We start from the raw sequence: 23034 nt of genomic DNA, 5'->3' as shown, positions 1-23034 counted from the left end.
AGTGATACGTGTTAGTTCTCTCCCCCTTTTGCTGTGTGGACAGAATCTCCTGGCTTCAGTAACGCTTTAATCATCTGTCTGCTGGGTCAAAATGAAGACCAAAGTAACAAGCTATTGTTTACATCAGTTTTCAGTTGGAGTTGAATGCTTGGTGACCATAGATCCCTTTGGGAATCCCAGCCTCAGCCATTCAGAAGTGTTCTTTGCTGCTTTCTGCTTCCTTGAAAACCTCCGCTGGGAAAGGCTGTGCTGCATAGCAATGAGGAACAAGTTGCTCTGACACTGTCTTATTTCTGGAGAGTGGAGGCGATTGATGGATTCTGTCTGCTGCTTGTATCCCAATCATGCAGAAGCAAAACAGTGTGTTGGGCAGCACTTGAGCTTCTGAAGTGTGATGTGTATGATCAGGGTAAGGGTCTCCAAGGTGCCAGGGAGGTGCTGGGGACGAAAGTACTGTGTTCTGACATGGCTGGGACCTGAAAGAGCCTGGATGTTCTTACTGACAAAGAGAACATCCCCAAAGACCGGCAGACACCCTGCATCATAAGTGCCTCTCTTCCTGAAATAAGATAGACCTCACCTGCTTTAGGCCAGAACTGGCTTTTTGGACATATCGCTTGTCCTAGCTGTTTGTAGAGGTATCTGTTGAAAAAAACCTTTTTGTTGTTCCAGGATTCTGTGGACATTTGACTTTGCAATTTAATTCCACGTCTGAGGGCAGTGCAATTAAAGCAGATGCAGATTCTGGTTTATTGTTCCTGCCAGCAAGGGTAGAAGCAAACTCAATCAAGATCACATTCACTTTTGAGGGCAAGAATCGCCCTTCTTCCCTCCTCCATGTGTTGCATTGCCTTTCTTGGCTTTGCATCTTGCATTCACTTTCTGGAGAGTGAATGTGGAGGACTGATCCTCCCTGGGGCAGTCCTGTCTCTGTATGCATATGAAGTCCCATGGCATGATTAGAAAACCTGTTCCATGGCTGCAGCAAACACTGGCCACAGGTTCGCAGTGAGGCTCTTCGCTAGCTTGGCAGTGAATCAGTGATGCACCCATGGAATGAGAACGCAGGGCAGAAAGGGACCAAGCCCTCCAGCAGAACGGGCTTATTGCAGCAGCTGTCAGAGGAGCAAAACCTGCCTGGTGGGAGCTGTGGTGGGCATATATACAGCTGGAATGATTCCCTGCTGCCAGCCCTCGGGCAGAGCATGTGAGCTTGGTAACAGCTTGGGCAGCGATGCCCATGTTGAATTAGTTGCATGTGGCTGAAGTCTGCCCATCACCTGGCCTGAAGGGGACATGGGTCCTGCTGTGTTTTGTCAAATCCCTCCTCAGCTGTTTAACTCTGCACAGCCTTGTTTTGACTGATACCACCAGGTTCTGCAAAGCACCTTCCTGAGTTACCATTTTATATATATATATATATTTTACATCCATAATTAGCGATGCTATCATCATAATTAAAATACTCTTGGAAGCATTTATGCACATTTACATTTGAATTGGCACATCAAAATTGTAGTGATAATGAAAACAGCTTTAGTAGGGTGGGGGGAGATAGTTATTTTTTAAACCCCATCAAATATGAAAGGGAGTGTCAGTTATCAGGGACCTGTTAAAGTTTTAATTTGTCCCCTTTGCTTCACTTTCCCTTTAATTTCTTCTCTTCCTCTAAATGGCATTTTCATGGCTGGCTGCATTTTTTGGTTTATCACAATAAACCATGCAGAGGAAGAAGATTACTGCACTGGAGCAAGGGAGTTGCCTCCTTCCCCTCTTGCCCCCAGCACTTCCCTTTTCACATATGCACTCATACAGTTTTGAACATTAGCAACCAGCATAGTCTGGGGTTATTGCAGCCTGATATGATGATTTCTTGGCAAAATACCATCCTGATGGAAGGGGAGTGTTTATTTTGGGTGACTCTGGATTGAATCGAAGTGATGTGCACCTGTTTGCAATTCAAAGAACTCATCAATAGCCTGCCATATTATTTTGGGGGTGGTAGAAACTGGTTAGACTCAAAATAGTGTCCTCTAGAATAGAGCCACAGGAAAAAAAGAGGCCTGATTGAGAGGGGAATGGTAAATCATGGAAGGCTGGCAGCCATTGCAGCATGAGAAACGTTGGGGTCAGGGGTGTGATAGATTTTGCTATTCCGGAAACAAAGCTCCGAATAGCAATTTCACTGCCTTTTAATTTTCTTCATCCTCAAGTGCTGAATGTGGGAGTTGACAACAGATTGCTGTAAATAATGTAATTGGAAATCTCTGTGTTATGGAAAAGCAGATGAATGCAAATAACGAAGCTGAAGAGCGTTTGCTCTTTCTCCCTGCCAGTGGTTTGCAGCGTGCCAGAGCCATGGTGGAGAGCTGGGACAAAGTGAGTGTGTGGGCATGTGCTGCGTGAGGGCAATGCCAACGAAGTCCTCCCAGGGTGGTTGCATTTGCAGGTGCCTTTCTCTTCAGTAAGCATTGTAGCCCATGGGAACCTGCTCCCCCGCCTTGCGGCTGCTGGGGGATTAAGCCAATAGTGCTGCTGTCAGCACGGGAAGCTAAAGGTAGCTGTTTTCCCCTCACGCAGCCCAGCCTGGGCTGCTGTGAAGGAACGGGGCTGCAGAATGAGAACAGCTACTGCGTGGCAAGCACTAGGTGGTAGAGCAAAATGTGGCTTTGCAGCAAAGATCCTTTCTAAGCATCTCTGTTTAGGGGGCTTGTGGCTTGGTAAAGTGAACTCAGTGGGGCTCCGAGCATTAGCTATGATTCCTTCAGCTGTGATCCTGTCCATCAGTAAGCCCTAATGTTTTCTATTCAGAAGTTTTGTGTTTTAGCACTGTTATGTTCAGAGAAGGAGAAAGAGGAGGGAGAAGTTTGAGCAGTAGCATGTGTTTCACCATGGCCCAGTAATTCTCTGTTACGTCCCATTTGCAGGCTGCACTTGAACGTGTTAGGTAAAAGTACACATCTGCTTCTCACCATCTCATTCTATAGCTAGAATGATGGCTTAACGCAGCTTTTAATACAAATGTTATCAGGGCTATAAAAGGCAGTGAGCTCTCTGGACTTGTCATGGCCATGGCTGTTAAATTGGTCTGAAGTAATAAAATAAAGCTACTATTGCTAAAGTAGCTCCTCTCCCATGTCCTCCCTCACTTTGCTTCAGGGTAGGTTAGATGTCAGAGGAAGCAGAAGGATAGGAGTGGATTTTGGCTGTCTTTGGCTGGGCAGTTTGAGCACAGTGGGCTTGGGGACAGCTGAGCCAGTGAGCCGTGGTGGGGCTGCTTTGTCCTAAGCCACACACTGGGCCACTACATTCTGATCTGGGATCATGCAGATACGCATCTTCCTTCCTTCAAGCACTTAGAGCAAGGGGTGATCAATGTTACTTAAATTTCAGTTGCTGCAGGAGGCTGGAAGGGGCTGTTTCTCTCTCTTGCTGATGAAGTTCCAGCTCTACCCAAACTCAGGCTGCCATGGGGGCTGGATTTTACCTTGTGTGTCAATGGGACAGGTGAGAGCAAAACTCTTTCCTCCTTGGAAAGAGCAAACTTCTTCTAATAAACATGGGTTTTATTGTTGAAGAGCTGTTATGGATTTATTAATTTAAAGTCAAGCAAGAACTTTGCTGTCGGGCCACTCTTGCAATCAATAAAACTGCCATCAATAGCAGTCAGCAGCATTGATCTGTTTTGATGCATGGATGCTGAAACTAACCTGTGTGCCCATGTGCAGAACAGAACGTGAGCTGCTGTCATTTTGGATGGGGCATGCTGCTAACCTGAGGGGATCAGAGGTGCTAAATTAAAACAGGGGAGAGCATCTTGCTGCAACGATTTTAGAGCTGATCTCAAAACAATTTCAGTACTGCTGTAATGAGACCAAACTGTCAAAAGCACCAATTTAAAGTGAATATGTATTGTAGACTCAACTTTATACTAGTATTACTAATTCAGAGCTGGGTGTATTGTATCATTAACTGTTTCTATAACTGGACTTGCTTTGGGGTAGTGAGGAACCTGGGGGTGACCAGCCTTTTCTTACAGCAATCCTTGCTGTGTCTGATTGGGTTTATGGTGTGCCTAAATTGTAGCTCGTCTGAAGATAATAGGTCTCTTCAGTGCTTCAAATTAAATTACAGATGTTGCAAGGTCTGTTTAGAAAATGGCTGTAAGGCTTGCTTCCTCCCTGGCAATTTGTGCAGGGAAGCTACGTGTGTCCCAGCTACCCAGTGTGTGGCAGGGGACAGATAACCTGCCCTCCTCAAGCTGTGGCACTCACTGGGGTGCAAACCCTTTGAGTGCAGCTGCTCCCAAGCCTTCTTGCCTCCCTGAAACAAGGGAGACCAGGGCTTACCCAGCCTACGGCTCCTGTGTATTGTTACCCAATTTACAGTACACTGAGCTCCATGTAGAGGTGTCTGTCCCAGATTTGAAAACCATATTCTGTTTCCTGACTCTTGGTTTTGTTGCAATAGCAGAACAAGATCCTCCAGCGTCCCTGTGCTGCGCTGACACGTGCTGTTGTACAAGCTATACCAAATACCGTGCAGTCCCTATGTGCTAGCAGAGAGGACAGGAAGAGCTGTGTCAGCTTGTGCCTTGACTGGCTGGGTCACTGTTTTGGCTCCTTGCATGTGGTGAAGGAGCTGGTAAAGTGTCCTGCCTGCCAAGGCCCTTTCTGTAGAAGAGCTTGCAGTTTTCTCCCCTTTGGGGAATTGGCTTCCCAGCTTTTTGCTTGAATGGCAGACTCACCATCCTTCTGGGCTGTTACCCATCAGGAAAATGTTAGTGTACCTGCAGGATGTTATCATCTCCTCATTTCTAGATTATGCTGTGGTGCACATGAGCATCTCTCTTTTACAGTAACTGATGTGTGTGCTAGGTCACAGCGACCCTGTACTGCTTCTGCTGGGTGCTCTTTTAAAATGCGTGCTACCAGGTTTCCCTCCTGCATTCAGATTGCTTTCACTTGGCTTTCAAGACCCCAAACATAGAGATTAATTTAGCTCTCTGGTGATGGCTCTGGACTAGGAACTGGGCAACCTGCTGAGCAATCTCCTGCTGTCAGTGAAATGGCGATGGTGGTGTCCTGCTTTTTGTGCCTGCATGAGAAGAACTTCTCATGAGTGCCAGGTGTTATCACTGCCCTCTGCTTTGATTAAGCCCTAAATGCAAATTGCAAACATATTGCTGTAATTAAGGACATCTGCATTTGCACCCAGTGCATCATGGTGATACCATATGCAAGATGCTTTGAAAACTTGGGACAGAAACACTGATGATCTCCTTCACTCTGAACAGAAGTGCAAGGTTTCTATCCCCCTGCATGAAATAGCAAATTATATTTTTACTACATTAACTTTTGCCCTGGTTGTCTCATTAGCTCATTATTAGACTGCTGGAAGGCACAAAAGAATAGGGTCTTAAAGGCCATTTTTCCTTGTCTAAGCTGCCATCCTTTTCCTTTTCTCTGGCTCACAGCAGGCTTTATATTAAATATACTTAATAGAGCTCCTTCATCATAAGCAGCATTAAAACTAAATTGGAGAGTAGAGGGCATTCTTACAGGAGATATTGCAGTTTAGTGCTCTCAGTCCGTTCCCTGCTACAGGTTCAGGTTATTTAGGTGGTATTTTTCTTCTTCTGGGGTTTTCAAGCCCACCCGTTAAATGATCTGGCTTGGCTTGAATTTCTCTGTGAAATGAACACCGAAGTTGTGCCATCCAGGGTACATGAGGCAGCATTTCTGCTGTCCTGGCATTGCTGCTTGTGTCCCTCAGCTGCTGCTGGTCTTTGACTCTCTTGAAAGTAAAGAGGGACCCAGCCCAGGAGGAGCGACTTGTGAGGACTTGCTGCCCTTCCAGCCAGTGCAAGACTTGTTTTTCTTTAAGCAGACCATGTGCTTGGAGCTATTGGCACCCATGGCACATGCCTGCGTTCTCCAGGAAGCTTTTCTTTTTGTGCATTCCCAGTGGGAAAGCAACAGCTGCAGAATCTGAACTGCCTGGTTCTTGGTGCAAGCCAGGGAACTTCATCCTGATATCCTTGTAGTAAGTGTGGGAATATGTGTTTGACTCAAGCAGGGCATCAGAGAAAGAAGTAGTCTTGACCCAGAGAATGTAAGAAGTTCCACGGTTTGCGTGATCACCTTGAGGTCAAGCTAGCTCAGTGGGATTGGCTGGGCTGAATTTGGTGGGAAGGCTGTGCTCTCTTGCCGTAAAAACCCAGGCTTAAGGTGTTGTATCTCTGTCTCTACCAGGTTTGGAAGAGGTCTGGTGCGTGGTTCTACAAAGGGCTGCCCAAGTACATCACGCCTTTGAAGAGCAGCAGCAAATCCAGTGAGCAGCACTCACAGCCTTGGCAAAGTGAGCCAGCCATACCGGAGGCAGAGAGCATTGGGACCAGCCGATCCTTCACCTGGGCCAGGGGAAAAGGTTGGTTGTCTGCTTCATGCCCAGGAAGCAGGTGGGGAGAAAGACCTCCCTTCTACTGTGGCTAACAGGATTCAGCTAATAGGGAAGGCTATGCTGGAGATGAGGGATAGCCCACAAGAGGTGGTGTGTTCCCTACGTGAGTGGTGTTGGGGTTTTTATGCTGTGGTGTATTTTTCAGGTTTCACTGTTATTGTAAGTGCACATTCGTGGCCCAGACTAGCCCCAGTCCTCCTGGACCCTCTTTCCTTCCGTTTACCCTTGCATTCCTCTGTTCCTTGCAGCCCCCACTGTTTTGCTGGGACTGCCAAGGGACAGATGAGCTGCAAAGCAGGTACCTCTCTGCAGTTGCAGCCCAAAGAGCTGCTCCTGCCAAAATAGACAGCGTGGTACCACCGATGGACATCGTTGTGCAGCCAAGTCTGACAAAAGGCTGGTTTTATTCCCTCTGTCCCTGGGGCTGCTTGCTCCTTGTTTCTGCTGCTCTAAAGAGCACCACTGGGCAGAAACCTCAGGTCACTTTGAGCTTTGTAATTTAGAAATTACACTGCTGGCATCTCCCTGGGGTCTTCCTGAGTTCTGGAGCAAGTGGGCAGAGATACTGTTCCACACCAGTGGGTAGGAGCAAGCTGATGCTGTCTGTGTCCTTTTGTGGCTGACTCCTCTGAGCAGGTGAGACTGGCAAAGGGTGAAGCTCCTTCTCCAGGCCTGCAGAGGTTTGCAGCACAGAGAGCTCAAGGGTGACTTGTTCTTTAAATGTGTCTCAGAGAAGCTGTTAATCAACAGCCCTGTGCAGGGCTGGGGCCAGAACACTGACAAGCCTGAACATTTATTAGCTTCAGCGCTCACATCCCTGTTCTTTGAGGTAGACCTTGATTGAAGTAGACTGTAGTGTCACGTGTAGCATCTTGGATCGCTGCTGCGTCAAATCCCATTCACAGCACTGCCTCTTAGGTCTCTTTTCCCCCTTTCTTCCACCTGCCCATCCTGTCATTGCTTGTATGCCCACTCCACTGCTGTGCCTAGAGCCGACTGTGGGGAACAGCAGCTTGGCATTGAGGAGCTGAGTACTCGGGGACATTAGCACAACAGCGATGGATACTGCAGAATTAAAGCTACTGCCAGTCTGCTTTGATTTCTCTTCATTTTGTTTTGGTATGGATTAGCACAATTGTCTGGCCTCTTTCCCCTTCTGTCTTTTGATATCAGATCCCCTCAATACCAGCAGCATACATTCTTCTACATCAACATTACTGGGAGTGCAGTAGGGAGAAAATAACCTGTTAATAAAGGGGACTCAGGAGACGGGTTTACAAACCTTCTCTTTAGGCCCCTATGAGGAAAGCACTCCCAACCTCACTGTAACTTTTGTAATTAAAGACAAATTAGATCAACAATACACGGTTGTGTTTTCCTCCAGGAGACGTTTGAAAAAAGAGAGTTGTCTTAGCAAATGAGCTGATTAATGAGGTGTTTTCTGTTCACATGATACACCAAACACTACGAGTCCAAGATGTTGAGCCCAGACCTGGTGTGCTTTTTAGTTCAGTTTTTTTAGCTGAGCTTTGTTCTGGGAGAAGGCCTCCCCCTAAATATTGGCAGGAGCAGAAAAGGAGCAGGTGGAGGACAGCAAAGTGGCCTTTGGTAAGCTTGGATGTGGGTGGTGAGCTTCCTTTCTCCTCGTGCTCTGATATTTGGCTGGCTGCTGTTTTACGGGTTGGATAATACTAATTTATGATTTTATTTTCTGGTTGTTTCTTTCCTTGTTGCCCTTCTCTGTTAGGCCACCTGTCCTCTGGACAGCTTTAAGTGGGCATAGCGGGCTGCAATTCATCTCTGAAGCTGGGAGTTTGTACAGCTCACCCCTCCGTTTAAGTGTGTTTCACCTGCCAGTGCTGGGACTTTGTTGTTTGTCACCCAAAACCTCTGCAGTGTGCAGGGCAGATGCCTTCCTTCGTGGAGATGATATAGCTGTGATATTGCTAGCGTGAATCTGCAACTGGGCCTGGGCTGAGTTTTAAGAGGACGTGGCTGACGAGACAGCCTGCTTTACCTCTGCCCGGCTGATAGCATCTGCCAGCTCCCACCTCGTACACCCTCATCTGAACATGTCCTTTCAGCACGGAGTGAAGCCCTGTTGCTTGTTTGGCAGGATGTTCTCAGGAACGAGCTCTGGCATCTCACATGCCTGCCTCTGGCAGGCAGCTCTCAGTAGGGTTTCTGTTATCCTGGCCAGCCGTGTCTAACTCCACCGCTCGCTTCCTGAGGTGCTGAAGGAGCCATCTCTCAGCTCTTAAGGGATTCAAGTCAGGTAGGACCAGCACAGACACATCCATGCCCCGGCACAGCCTCTGGAATGCTTGGTAGAGAAGGGTGGCCTTTTGACATCCTCCATGGCAGGAGCTGCCTTTCAGCAGGGATGGGACAAACCTTAAGTGTCCCTTTTTCCCCCTTAAAAGGAAGGGCTCAGTGCCATACTCTGGGTACCAGCTACTCCTGCCACAGAAGGGTGGGAAGGCAGCGGGACTGAGGGACTGCAGGAATGTGCCTCTTGGAATAAAAGGCAAACCCACCAGGAAGAAGTTTTATTTTTACACACCCATTATTCCTCTGGTGCTCGATGATACTGGGATTTGCCATTGCCTTTAGTTTTTCAGTAATAAACAAGCAGTTGCCATGGGAACCCTGCTATTAGTTAAGGCACAAATGTATTGTCATGGGGAGAATAGCAGTAATATTTCTTGTGCTGGGGAACAGCTCTGCTCCATGTGGTGGAATGTGGGTGGGTTTCTGCACTGGGTCAGGCAGGATGAGGCCGTCAGGGGGTGGGAAGCAATAAGCAGCAGGGCTTCCCTTCTTCCGAACTCTAAGTTCTGCAGAAAAAAATGTAAAGCATCTGGGTGGAAAAAAGAGAAGTGTGATTCCTGAGCTCTTGCACTGTTTGGCATGAGGGCTGCCTGCTGCTCTGCTTGGTCTCTGGTGGTTTCTCCTGTTGCAATGTGCTCTAGTCCTGTTGCCAAGCAATGCAATGTGCTGGGCTCAGTGCTGTCGCTATCAGAGGCAGAGGAGCAGTGGCTGGGCAGGGGGATGTTGTAGGTTCTGTGTGCTGGAGTCTAAATCCTGAGTGATGGAGCAGAGAGGAGAGTGCTGGGGTACATCAAGTACTTTGCAGGTCGTCGAGGGGATCATCCAACTTCTCTACAGCTTTGGGCAATGCCAAAGCTGCAAGCGTGCTGCTTCTAAAAGGGAGAGCAGTTGAGTTCAGTCCCCTCCTCCTGCTTGGAGATGGCCATGCAACTGTGATCCATGCTGGTCATGATCTAGTACAGAAACTGCGCTGAAAGAGACACTTGGTTTGTAACAAAACTCTTCATCTCCCAGCCATCTGGCTGCTGCCAGAGGGATTCAGGCTCTTGATGAGTGACCCATTCCCTGTGGGAATACTGCTTTTCTTGCAAGTTTTATCTGTGCATATTTTTTATGAGCTTTTTTTCAGTCAGCTGGATATTGAGGGATAAATCTGTTATGTTCTCTCAAACTACAGCTGTCCAATGACTCTTATTGATATATCAGCAACTGCTGGAACACCAGATTTATGACTTCTGGGCTCTGGAAAGTGCCAGCAGAAGGTCTGGGATCTTTGGGAGAAAAATTACCTTAAAGGGAATTATTGGTACAGTGGGTAAAATACACTCTTATTGGCAGTAGAGAAAACGAGAGCAGACAGGGCTGCTCCTGTGGTGCAAGTGCCTTTGTGTCATTAATATTTTCTTCCTCTTGTGCTGGTCCTCTCTGACCTGCTGAATGACAGAAAGGGAGGCACCTAAAGTCACCTCCACTGATTCACTGGGGCCTTCTCCAAATAAATCCTGATTTCCAGAATTTTTAAAGGATTCACGGAGGAAGAAGCTGTTGTAAGGGGATGGATTTTACGAATCCAGAAGGCCAGGAAAGGATCATGACCAAGCACAACAGGAGCGCATTTTCTGAGGGTATTGGGCAATGGAATGGTCAGAATGATTCTCACAGCTGAGATTTGGATTTTATAGCAGAAATATACATACTGGTTTGTCTGGTTTGTGTTATATCTCTTTTTTATTTATAGTATTTATATATAATTCCCCACCTCTCCCAGGGAGCTTTAGGGAAGTGGTGAACCTGTCTTTAAGATGGCAAGGCCCAAAGCCAAACCTTTGCTTTGAGGATGCTTAGCAAGAAATGAAGACACCCCCAGCTTGTACCAGGGCTTTGCTCTGTGCCTGGCTCAGCTCCACAGCCCCTTTCACTGCAGGTAAAAGGTCCCATTCCTGATGGTGCCAGCAGGGGAAGGCTGTGGGTGCAGGAGGAGCCGATTCCCTGGGAAGGCTGTGCAGGCAGTGAGGCAGCTTCCCAGCAGTACGGTGTGCGTGGGGAGCTGCCTGCCACAGCAACTTCAGTAACGCTTTGCAATAACTCTGGGAGCCAGCTTTAATATCCTCAGAGATGTTAACTCCAACAAAGTGCTATTTTAGCTATTAATATTTATTTTTTTAATAAAATATTTTGTGTAGTACAGATCGCTGCCTGAATACAGGAGCATCTGCAGAAGTCTTTGCCAGAAGTGTTTGACAGCTTGTGTTTGCCTTTGCAAGGGGAGGGGTACCCATCCTCTTGCCTTGGGCAGAGTTAAAGGGTTTGTAGCGCTGTGAACTGCATGTAGTGAATTTTAGGGCTGGTACAGAGATGAACTGACAGCCTTCTTTGCTGCCCTGTGCTTGTCATGCTGTACCACTGCACCCACATCTATCCTGCACCCGGCAAGTTGGTTACGTGGCGTGGGGGCAAGGTGGTTTGTTCAGTACCAAAACAGAGAACTGATTTCTCATGTGAACGTGAGCATATATATACATACTGATGAATATTAAGAAATAGTTGGGGCTTCCTTTTTCTACAGTAGAGGCTGTAGGTTGCAGTGTTGCCTACTCCGTATCCCACGTGAGCCAATGTTGTATTTTTTGTGAGGAATTGTGACCCATTGTTTGAAATGGCTTCTGAGCTACCAGGAGAGCTGGTATCTGCCTTGGTCAGACAGAGAAATGCTGTAGATGCAATCCCTCAAACAAAGGACAGTTGTTTTCCCATTACCTTCCTCCTCAGCCCCACCATTTCTGTTCTGAGATCAGGCCATTGTAAAAACCGAGGAGCTGGAAAAACACCTTTCTCATTTTACCCAGAGCAGCTGGCAGTTTTCTGTTGCACAGGTGTATGCTGGAGAGGTGCTTGCATAATTTCATGGAAAGTGGAAATAACTTGCCAATTTGGGAAGTTTTGTTTGGCAAAATGAGGCTCGCTGAGCTCCTGTGGAAACTATGGAGTGTGGAAAGCATCAGGATTATGGCCAGGAGAAATAAAAATGTGGCCTTGAAAGGGGGGAACTGTCTGCTTGAGGAAGGGGAGGGCCTTTTGCCTTTCAAGCCTTGAGAGTATAAGAGTAATACAGCTCTGGGCAGTGTGCTGACAGGGATGAGTGCTGAATGGATGATGAGCTAATAACACAGGTTCTTTGTGTAATCACTGCAGGGTTTTTTATTTGACATGCTCAGTTTTATCTGGTGTTTTCCTCATAGATCCTGGAGCATCCACGAAGGCCCTGCCACACTTGAAATGCAGCTTGGAGGAAGACAGCCCCTCTCCCCGCATAACTCAATCATGGATGCTCTTACAGTGCAGCCAGGACCCGTCCACCTGCAGCTGAGCAGAAACCAGCCTTGTAGCCAGCCCTTAGCGTGTTGTAGCAGATGGCAAACATCAGGAGGAGGAGTGCTTGCTGGCATGCTGACATGGGGATCAGTGGGAGCATAGCCCAGTTCCCAGACCAGCCACACTGCAGGGCTCTTGGCTTTGCAGCAGGGAGCTTTGGGCAGTGAAGCACAGCACAGAAGCAGTGTGATCTGCATGGCCCCAGTCAGGTTTAGCAAAGCAGCACTGGTGGTGTGTGCGTCTGCTTCAGGTGCTGCACCACTGGAATGTGTGCAGTAGAGTAATAAATCAGCTGTAAAAAGTAAAAGCACATCGTGTTTAAGAGGAGGAGTGAACAGCTGTGGGGGAGCTGCAGGTAGGGCTCCTTTTGGAGAGGGAAAATGTGATCAGCGAGTCAGCATTAGTTCATGTTTTATTTGGATCCATCTGGCACCCTCTTTGCTACGTGTTATGAACATTGTGAATAACTGTCTCTCTCCTCCTCCTGATCTTCTCTGCAGTGGTTTCTAGTGACAGTGAGAGCGACTCAGAGTTCAGTTCCACCAGCCTGGATGATAAGCCCTCACCTGCAGGGTCAAAAGGCTCACAAGGCGGAAAGCAACAAGCAGGACTAGGTGAGGAGTTAGTTTTCCTTGTGGCTGTAGGGTGGGAAGTGTAAAGTGCTTAAGTATTTGGTTCTAGGCACTGTGGGTTTTGGCTCAGCCACTTGCCTGCCCTACGCTGGTGCAGCCCACTGGCTGTAGCTGTGCCAGATGAGGATCTGATCCTTTCTCACTGGAATAGCATCAATAGGTCAAACAGCTCCTGGGTTGCTCCACTGCCTGCAGCCTTTCATGGTCTGCCCTTGCAGTTGGGAGCTACTGCAGGTTACCTGGCAGCACATCTCCAGCCAGCTCCTCACTCCTGACTTTATAGCGCTGGGATCACCACTGCTGTTTTAGAGTAGAGCACATGAAGTGGGTATTGATCCTCTTCCTGAGGGTGTCTGGCTGGGAATGGGGAGGCTCTTGGGAGCACCCACTTCTCTGTCCCCCAGCAGCATCTCTCTGTTGTGTACCCACAGCACCCCTCAGGGAGCCCAGCCGGGGCAAGGTGCTGGGGAGCACCCACTCCCCAAGCCTGTCAGGGAGCCGCAGCAGTCTGGGCAGCGAGCAGGGGGCTGACCCCAGTGCCACGGAGAGCTGCCACAGTGACCAGCCAGCCGATGGGCGAGACAGCGATGCCGGCAGCAGAGTCCCTGGTAAGCTGAACCTCCTCTCTGGGCATATCCATGCTTTGGGGGCTTACTTGCTTTAAAGCACAGCTTTCTCAGCTGCACACCTGGCAAAGCTGCAGCCCAGGATCACCTTTCCTTGCTGTTTTTCTCATGGTAGATGCTGTCACAACATTACAGCTCACTCCTTCCCTCTCCCCTGAGTGCAGGATTATTCTGCAACATGAGTAATTGTCTGAGGTGGGAGCTGCCTACACCCACCTCCAAGAGCAGTGGTAGACAGAGTCTTTGTCCCAGCCAAGGCCCCGAGCTTCTGTCTGCCCTGCAGAGGCAGCAGAACTGATTGAGCATTTACTGAAGGAAAGCAGAAGTCCAACAGCTTTATGAGACTGGATAAAAATTTTCCTAATGGTAGATGGCTCTTAAAGCCAAGAATGGCTCTTCCCAGAACTCTGCAGTGCAAGAAAAAGACACTTTTCCCCCCCTCAACAACCTTGGAACAATTAAGTGACTGTGAGAGTAGAGGCTGCTATCAGATCTGATCTGGAGCAGCTGAAAGAGATGCAAATGTGTTCTCTCTGCAGCTCCCACTAATCTAGTCAATAACCCCTTAAGTTATCGTTTAGTGCCGCTCTCTCCAGAGCGTTCCTGCTGCCCTGTGAGCTGCCGCTCCTTTTGTTCCTGAGCCTGTTTTATGCTTTGCATGTTGAGGCGTAAATTGGATTAGAGAGAGCAGGTTTATCCTCAAGTGTAACATGGAGTCATCGTCCCCCCTCCCCACGCTTCCCGCTAGAAATAGCCAGCATAAAATTGTTTCTCTGCTCTTCCCTCCCTCCCCAAAGTTTCAGGCATTTGCAGTTTTCTTTAATTCTTGGTTTTGCAAAGCAAATCAGATGAGTGATACTTCTGCTCTGTCTGTCATCTCACTGGATTATAGTGCTGTCCTGGATGGGGTGTTTTATTTTAAGTCCCTGTTGGCTGTAGCATTAATGACATCCGATTGCTGTTGTGTGTTGGCTCTGGTGGCTGCTGAGCAGAGCTGCAGATTGTCCTGCAGGATTGAAGTGAGTGGTGGTGGATAGCAGGTGTGACCAGAGAAGCTGTGGATGCCCTATCCCTGGCAGTGTTCAAGGCCAGGCTGGACGGGGTTTGAAGCAACGTGGTCTAGTGGAAAGTGTCCCTGCCCATGGCAGGGGTTGTAATTGTTTTAGCTTTAAGGTCCGTTCCAACCCAAACCATTATAGGATTCTGTGACCCCTTTGGTGCTTTTTCTGCTGGTGCTTCATGGCCATGCTGAAGTCTGGATGGATGCACACCTCTGAACCATGTGTGTGTACAGCACTTAGCACTTTGGAGCTTTCCTGCCAGCTGTTGGAACTGACTGCTGCCTAGCCATGGCAGTGCAAACAATATCTCTAGAGGCAAAAAAATGCCTTTTTGCTGCTAAAAACCTTGTATGCAAAATTTGGCAGAAGGGGTCAGTGCTTTCCAGTGGGATCTCTCCTTGCTAGGCAGGGGAGAGCTAAAAATGACAGGCAGCATGGACATAGATTTAAAAAATGAAAACTGTTGCAGTCTCATGAGCCCAGTTATAATAGTCCCTGAGATGTAAGAGAGAATCTTGCTAAGGAAAAGGTTAAGCGAGGTTGGCTGACTAGAGAGTATCTGTAAAGGTCTTCATTATGTCTGGAGTCATTTATTTCCCAGTCTTCCTGCAGAAGAGGCTACTTTGTTCAGAGATGGTGCTTGCAGCAGGGAGTCGGTAGGGTAGCCTTGGTAGGAGGGCTCCATGGCCCCAGAGCCAGGGGAAGGGGAGGCAGGAAGGCTGCAGTGAGTACTTCTGCTGACATGTGCTTGGGAGAGAATGGAGCTGGTGGTGCTTGCAGTCGGCAGGTACAGGCTTGGGAGCTGATGGAGGGTGGCTATGGGCAGGGTTCTCTGCGTTGTGTCACATCAGGAACCAGCCACCAGACGAACATCCTCCTGGGCCAGGGAGCTGCCTTGGGCTTGCAGAGAGTTAGGTGGCACTATGACTGTGGCGCTGTGACCACAGGAGGTGGCAGGATGGGCTACAGGGTGGCTGGCTTGTCTTTGAGCCTGTCCTGTGTACAGCAACATGGGTGCCAGTGAGAGCAGCCATAGAGACTCTACCAAAGGTCTCTGCAAGGAGTTGAACCTGTGCTGGTGTTATGTTTGCCATGGCTGCATGCTCTGTCCCACAGTGTGGGTCACCTTCAGCACTTCAAGATGGGGAGGAGAGAGGGAAAGTGAATTTGTTTTCCCTCTGATGTATTTGGGATGTGGCGTTGCCTCCGTGCAGTGAGTGAACAGCAGGGGCAAGCATGGTCAGTGTTCATCTACTCTGAGAGCACTTAATGTGCCCAGCTGGAGAGGTGCTGCCACAATGTGATCTCTACAGCAAACTATTGACAATCATGATCCATTACATACTGAATCTAGTAAGGAGTATTATGCAGTGATACAAGTTGTGTGGCCTCATGTTCCATGGAACTCTGTAACAGGTGTTTTGAGCAGATCAAACATCCAGGAGGCTGCAGTACTGAATGCCCCCATGCTTTGCCAGGGGTCTGGCAAGAGCAGAAAATGAAGAGAAGAGCAAAACCAGTGCTGTAGTACCCTAGGAAGTGTCCTGCTTTGCAGAGGGGTTCATGTGCTTTGGGATGCTGGAGATCTGAGATGTGGAAATGCTGGGAGCCTCAGGACTCGTGGCAGTGCCTCTCACCATCTTTAGATTAGAGCTTCGTCTGTCTGTGAGAGGCTTTTCATGATGGGTTCCTCTGGATGCCACTGGTTGCCAAAAAGTAGAGGCTCCTTTTGCTGTTCATCTCTTTAACAAGCTGGGGAGGCGACGTGTGCTGTATGTCACAACTGGCATCTTTACTGCGCATCTCCCTGCCTGTGGGACAGTCCCTGTGCTCTGCTCTGACCCAAAAGCGGAGCAAGGGGCAAAGATCCTTTCTTACTTAAAGTGCTGATCCTTACCTGCAGAATAGGGATGTTAAAAGGAGGTTATTGTTATCACTTTTCTGAAAAGCTCTGTAACTTTATAACACTCTGCTGGGAGCAATTTTTGCTTCATATTAGCACCTCCGGTGGTGTTCTACCAGTGACTTTCTTTTCACTTCTTATTCTCACCTATGCTCTAATTCTGCTCTCAAGTGTGACTTTGCAGAACACTTTAGCATCCTTAAATCCTAGCCCACAGCCAGAACAGGGAATTAGAGAGTGGTACGGCAGATGCAGCTGCTGTCGTAGTCCTTAGCTCTTTAAGCCTGAAGGCCAAGACGACAGCATGGTCGTGCGGCCAAGGGGAAACAAGGAGCTATTAAGAAGAGTTTGTAGATTTCCAGTGTGTTACTCCGGCTGGAGTTTGGTGAGGCAGATAATGATGCCTGGGGTTTGTCATAAAATGACTCATTGTCAGAGCTGCATTGGGATTTAGGCAACCTCAGCCCATGAGCCGAAGTTTCAGAAGACAGTGGTGAGCTGAGAGGCTTCCAATTGTTTTCCTTTTTCCTACTATCTGCCTTCAAACCCTTTCAAAAGCATTGTTTTCTGAGGGTCTGGTGTTTCTTCTTCTGAAGTTCCAGTTCTTGGAGGTGCCCGCTCTGACATGGTAGCTGTTAAAAGGAAGGTCATGTGCTGGTTTTCCTGGAGAATGTTTTATTGTAAAGAGAATTAAATTTGCACACAGGAAAGAAGCACAATCTTCCTTTTCCCCCTTACCCTCAGCTAGGGAGGTGACTCACCTTATTCTGGCTGTATAGCTGGTGTGTAAAGAGATGCCTCAGTTAAAAAAAGAGCAAAATCCTCAGTATTGCTAATTATGATATTTTTAATAAAGGAAGAGAATGTTAAACAATTAAAGAAATTGTCAGTATGTTGTAGTGGTTTTCATTTGCCCATGGAGAGCTTTTACTGGCAGTAACCTCTTTGAGCTTGGACCTGGCTGCTGCAGGGCATAAACTGAACAGAAAAAGGCACCTCTTCTCAGATCAGTAGCAAGTTCTACTTCAGTGGGTCCAGTTAATGGGGTCCTCGGTGTCTTCTCTTGCTTCAGGAGCAGGTCAGTCCAATCCTGTTTGGTATTCTGTGGGTCACCTGAACAGCTTGCTGGTAGGGAACGGTGAATGAGCTTGGCACGGGTTCTGGGGCTAGAGAAGGCTCTGAATTGTGCTTCAAAGAGAAGGTTTGAGAACAGCCCCAAGATACTCTAATTAATGAGCAGCATACTCTGAGCACAAATCACAGTCTCCACATCTCTGCTTGTTTGCCAATGTGTTCTCTAAATCATTAATACTTTTAAGAGTGGTACAGCAGCTGGCAGTTAAACAGAGCCATGTTAAACAGTGGTGGTGTTGGGTCTGGGAGCTGAGAGGATGATGGCAGTACCTGATGGGGTATAAGAAACATCTCGGCTTGCAATCACAGCATGAGACCAGCTGGAAGGACCTCCAGAAGTGGTCATCAGGTCCAGCCTGGCCTCTTCTCCCAGGGTGCTAAAGCTGCAGCTTCTGGATGCCTCCCTTTGGCTGCTTGCTTTGTAGCTGTCATGCTGGGAGAGGCTGAGCAGAGATGAGATAAGGGCCTGAAGCTGAGAGAGATGGGCAGGAAATACTGCTTCAATCTCTTTTAATTTGGGGAGATTTATGCCCCATCTTTCACAAATTGACTAGATTTAGAAATGAGGTGGTGGCACTCTCTCTGTGGCTCAGTGCCTACCCGGCTGGAGTATGCATCAACTTTTGCTCATAAATATGCAAGCTGTTAATACATGACAGGCAGAGCCATTCTGCATTATTTTTGTGGCAGGATATTCTCAGGACATCTTTGAAGTTCAAGCATGAACTTCTTTTTTTCCTTCCATTCTGTTTCACAAATGTCTCTTTGCTCCCTCAGGAATGATGAGGAGGTAACATTTTGCTTCAGTGGGTCTAACTACTCCATTCTGCATAGGAAAAAAAATTGTCCTAACAGTAATTAGGTTCCGAATGGGAGAGTAATTTCTTTAATGACTTTCTTCAAGGCAGTCTTTGGGGAGTTGACTTTTGTTTTCCTGCACTTGGTGAGAAAGTTGCTTAAATGTTTTCAGACTGCTCGATCCCTCCTCCATGTGAGCTACAGCCAAACAGCGTAGGGCTGGCTTTGCACCACAGTGGAATAGGTGGGTAACCACACAAGGGAGCTGTGCTCGCAACTCCTCCTCTTCTTCCTTCTGCCTTCAGCCTCTGCCTGCACTGAGGGAACAGGTTAGGAAGGAAGAGTAGTCAGATGTGGAGGGGAGACCTTCACCCACAGCCACCCTCTCCCTCCAAGCCTCTGCCTCCTGCACTGGCTACCTCATCAATCTTTGAGCACTGCTGTTTGTCCTCTCCCTTTGCTTGAAGCTTTCTGCCACTGCCACAGAATTGAGTTTTCCTACTGCCAAGGAGGATGAGTTGTCCCTGTTCCACAAAGTTAAAAAATTGAATTGTGCCTCCATGCCTCAGAAGCTTTGAGCTGTCTCTGCCTCCTGGTATTGGTACTGCAATAAATACCTCCTGTATTTATAAGTAAAGCATGATTTCGGGTAGTGACAGCATTAGGAAATGATTTAAGGTTTGCATTCTAGATGAAATGCATTTGTAAATATTAACCTCAAAAGAAGCATATGCTCCTTGCATGTTCTAAGGAATTAAAATATTTTTGTCCTCAAAAAGTGGTGGAACCAAAACATTTTCAGCTTTTTTAAGTCAGCCTTGAATTTAAAGTGAATAAAGGCTCAAGTACCTAAAAATAAATTACTTTCACTATTTCTGTAATTCTTTATGGAGTTTTAAATTGAAGACTTTTCCCTTGAAAATAGAGGAATGACAAAGACTCATTCTCTTGCCACTTTCACTCAATATATCTGGAAACAAGTCTGCTGCTGAAGATGAAAATCCTATTTTTGTGTCTTCTTTCACATTGCAGAGGTTTGTGCTTTGGTCTTTGATCAACCAGCCTGTCTGGCCTCCTGCCCCCATGTCCTTAGACTTATTCTCTGCTTTTTGCAATACTTCTACTCCTTATGCTTTCCAGCTTTCTATTCAGCATTTTGAACAAAGCACTGAGGGCAATAGTTGATGTCATCTGTCAAAACAACGCATAAAGGAAAGAGCATGGGAAGTCAGTATTATAGAATCATATGGAAGTTAAAAATCTGGATTTTGGAGTCTTTGTAAACACTTTGAGAGATTTTATGGCTCAGGAGGTTATCTTTCAACTGGGACATCAGCCAGTAGCCAGTGGGAGGAATCTGCAGGACTCCCTGTGCCTTAAACACTTCACATGAATGCAGTGACTGGAAAAATCCCGTCTTTTTTCTGGGAGTGAACATAATTTGTGTCTCCTTCAGTTCAAAGAAGGTGGAGAGAAGTTAGCACTGACCCACTGCTGTCTTAGAGCACTCCACATTGCCAGCCCCGCATTTCACCCTGTGCACTGGAAGCAGCATGGTGAAATGCAGAAACTCAGCAGAAGCTGAGTTTCACCAGGGACTGCTGCAGTGATTTAGCTCAGGTTTGTTTAGCTGACATGAGCTGGAGAACCTTCTGCAGCAGAGCATTGCTATCCTGCACCCATCCCCAGCCATGGCAGGGACTGCATTCTGCCATGGCTCCTGTCTATGGCCAGGCACATGGAGAGCAGGAAGATCCTGTGGAGGACCTGCTGCTCTGTGGCACATAGATGTTGTTCACCTGGATTGGAAACCTCAGAGCTGAGGCTTGGCTTTCTGTCTGACTTGGCCCTTTGAGGGAGGCATACACCAGAGGACCAATTCTAACAGTACAATTCCTTCTTTCTCCTCCTTTCCCCGTTTCTTTCCCCTGTCTTTTCTTTCTTTAATAAAGCTTAATGGGCCCTGACCGCTGACAGAGTGTGGAGTAATGATGCATAGACTTTCTGTTCGTTATTATTTTTAGGAAGCTCTTAAAATGGCACTGAGCATGTAAAAGAAACGTAAAATAATAACTTCGTCAAGTCCTCTCCCCTTCACTGCTTTCCAAACAAAACTTCTGTCTTTATGTATTTTGAAGGCAAACGGTGCATCCACACCAGAACACGACGCTGATGGAGGTGAAGATGGAGCTGCTTTGCCTGGATCCAACGCTTGCCCCTTGCCCATTCCTGTAGACCTCACTCCAGACAACAACTGCTGCTGCTGGTGACTTCATGATGCTCTTGCACAGGCATTAGCAACACGATGGCACCTAGGGAAGCACTTGCCTGTCCTCTCTGCCTCACTGACTTGGTTTATGGTTTGGTCTGATTTCCCCTTCTGCTGACTGACTTGCACTTCGGGGTGCTGCTCAGAAAAGGGTACTGTGCTGTGCAGTGCTGCCATGGGGTCCAGACCCATGTTTCTTGGAAGGGATGCACAAAGTGTGTTCACAGGAGCTGAAGAAATATGTGCTGCCTCTGCTGTTCCTGGCTTGTCAAGCCCATCTCTGGGTTCGTTTCCTGGTTTGCAGTCTGGCTTTGCAATCTTCAGAAGAAAGGGAAATTCACCCCTATATCCCTGAAAAGAGGTGTGAGGAAACTGCAGCCCTTCTACTGCTTCTCAGCCCAGGGGTGAATTTCCCTCTGTGAGCCAAAAGGGTGAGACTAGGGCTTTGATTTGCACTTGACTCCATGGGACCAGGGTGTTAACCCTTGTGTTTCTTGTCACTGTTGTTCTGGTTTGATAGGATTTTGGTGGGGGCATCCTGAATCAGCTGGCAAAGTCATGCTCCTGTTCGCTTCCACTGACATCTCTGTGATAGGGCTGTCTGCTCAGGGCGGCACTTCAGGTTGTAAAGAAACACTCGAAGTTTACTGTGAAGTTTTTGGTCCTCCTGGCTGTATGCTGGCTTGTGTGTCCTGTGGTGGTGCTTTGCCAGTGGGATCATGGGCATTGCGTGTGTGCTGCGTCTCCTGGTGTGAGAATGCCCACCGCCCCATGGCCCACTGGCTGCCTTTGTGTGTCCAAATAGGATAAAAGCTTTCAAATTACTTTATCTTGTTAAGCAGTACAGATTCTCCTTCCACATGCGTACCTTTTCACCTCTTGCATTAACAGAAGCCTTTGTTTTACCTTTTTCCTGCAAGTCTTGAGCATCTGGCTGACTGTGATGGTATCATCATGAGTCAGGCTGTAGAAAGCTGTGTGCCCTGGTCCTGCTTATTCTCCAGGATGGACAATATCCCTCTAAGGCCTGACAGATGAGAAAAATTAAATTACCTGACATCTCTTGAGCAATTAGATCTTCGAAGGCCTGAACAAAACCCACATTAAGCAAGTAGGAGTCTGTGGATTTTATTAAATGCTTTCGATCTGACCTGTCTTTAGCAGAATAAACAAAGGATTTCAAAAAATTCCTTCTGAAATCATGGATTTAAAGGCAATTTGTGCCTGTTAATGTCAGCCTTTTCCTTTGGTTATTACTCCTTTGTTTTGTTCTCCTTTGCAGCTGGGTGCTTTGTGGTACATGCTCTTACAAATGCCTGCAGTATGAAGATAAATGAGATTGGGTGTTGGAACACTCTAACAGGAGATTGGAAATCAATCCTTGACTTCCCTTCTAAATGACCATGGTTCAACAGAGGAACATTCCCTTACTGCTTTTCCCGTTACCATGCTATGGCAGGTTGCTGGGAAATTCCTTCCAGCTCTTCTGTGATCTGTTTCTACCCTTTGAAAAAGTGAAAACAAAACTGGATGATGTGGGCTCTTTGAGATGACATGGGCTCTTTGAGGTGACATAAAGAGAAGCCACACTGGTGTGGAAGAGAGCAAGGGATGAGGTTGTACTCCACTGAGAGATGCTTTATGTTGTGGTCTGTATTTAAACCTGGACATTGAGACACAACCAGCAACATCTCTGAAAGGGGTAATGCCAAAATTATTTCAGAAAAAGTAAATCCAAAAGTCAGCTTTTGCTGAGATGCTGGTGTGATTTCTGAGCTGAAGCTGTGCTGTTTCTTCTGTGAGCTGTAGGGTCTTCAATTTCAGAAGTGTTTTGCCACCAAAATAAGTCCTGTTTTGCCTTGGAGCTTTTGACAGTCCTACTGAGGCTGTCTTGCTCACACTGTCATTACTGCAGTGCTTCAGACAGTCTGGCCTGACAGCTTAAGTTAATTCTATAGAAGAAGGAGAAGGAAAAAGACACTTAAAAATTGATTCAGTTTTCTTTAAACCTGTTACTTTCTCATAAAAAACTACACTGGAGTTGGAAAGAGTTTTTAAACTGGAGCATGTAATTTCAAACTCTTATCCTTCATTCCTGGACAGTGCAGGCAGGTCTGCTGTGTTTTCACTCCCACTCTTACTTCCCACAGACTCTACCACACTGTGGGTTGCCAGCTCTGCACAGGAACCTGGTAATCCTCGCTGGCTTACTGTGGTGCTTTGAGCTATGGGTTTGGGTTTTAACTGAGACTAGGTTTTCTATAAACAATGTCAGGGATAAATCTGGGAATGCTTTTGTACCAGTGAGACTAGAAACTTCTTACCTCTATATTTTACCTCCATGAAGTAGACTTGCGAGTTCAAACCAGAACTGTTCAGTCATCTGTGGAAAAACTTCTTGTGGATTGAGGGAAGGATATAGCTCAGGAGAATGTGATCTAGCCAC

At 47.3% G+C, this 23034-nt stretch overlaps 1 protein-coding gene across 6 annotated transcripts in view; it reads left to right on the top strand.

The window, feature by feature from the left end:
- Positions 1–22096, top strand: part of RPH3AL (rabphilin 3A like (without C2 domains)) — a 44308-nt gene extending 22212 nt beyond the window's left edge. For all 6 annotated transcript variants that reach the window (XM_057415955.1, XM_057415948.1, XM_057415935.1 and 3 more), the window contains 4 exons: positions 6255–6429; positions 12666–12779; positions 13229–13405; positions 20458–22096. In XM_057415955.1, coding sequence (XP_057271938.1) covers positions 6255–6429; positions 12666–12779; positions 13229–13405; positions 20458–20492 — 501 coding nt within the window. In that variant the 3' untranslated portion in view covers positions 20493–22096. The remainder of the gene's footprint in view (positions 1–6254; positions 6430–12665; positions 12780–13228; positions 13406–20457) is intronic.
- The last annotated feature ends 938 nt before the right edge of the window (positions 22097–23034 follow it).

Source organism: Pezoporus wallicus, unplaced genomic scaffold, assembly GCF_028554395.1.
Source record: "Pezoporus wallicus isolate ANWC-B61680 ecotype Strahan unplaced genomic scaffold, APGP_CSIRO_Pwel_v1 contig_8517, whole genome shotgun sequence".
NCBI classification, from domain to species: Eukaryota; Metazoa; Chordata; class Aves; order Psittaciformes; family Psittacidae; genus Pezoporus; species Pezoporus wallicus.
This window is presented reverse-complemented; position numbering and strand designations above follow the sequence as displayed.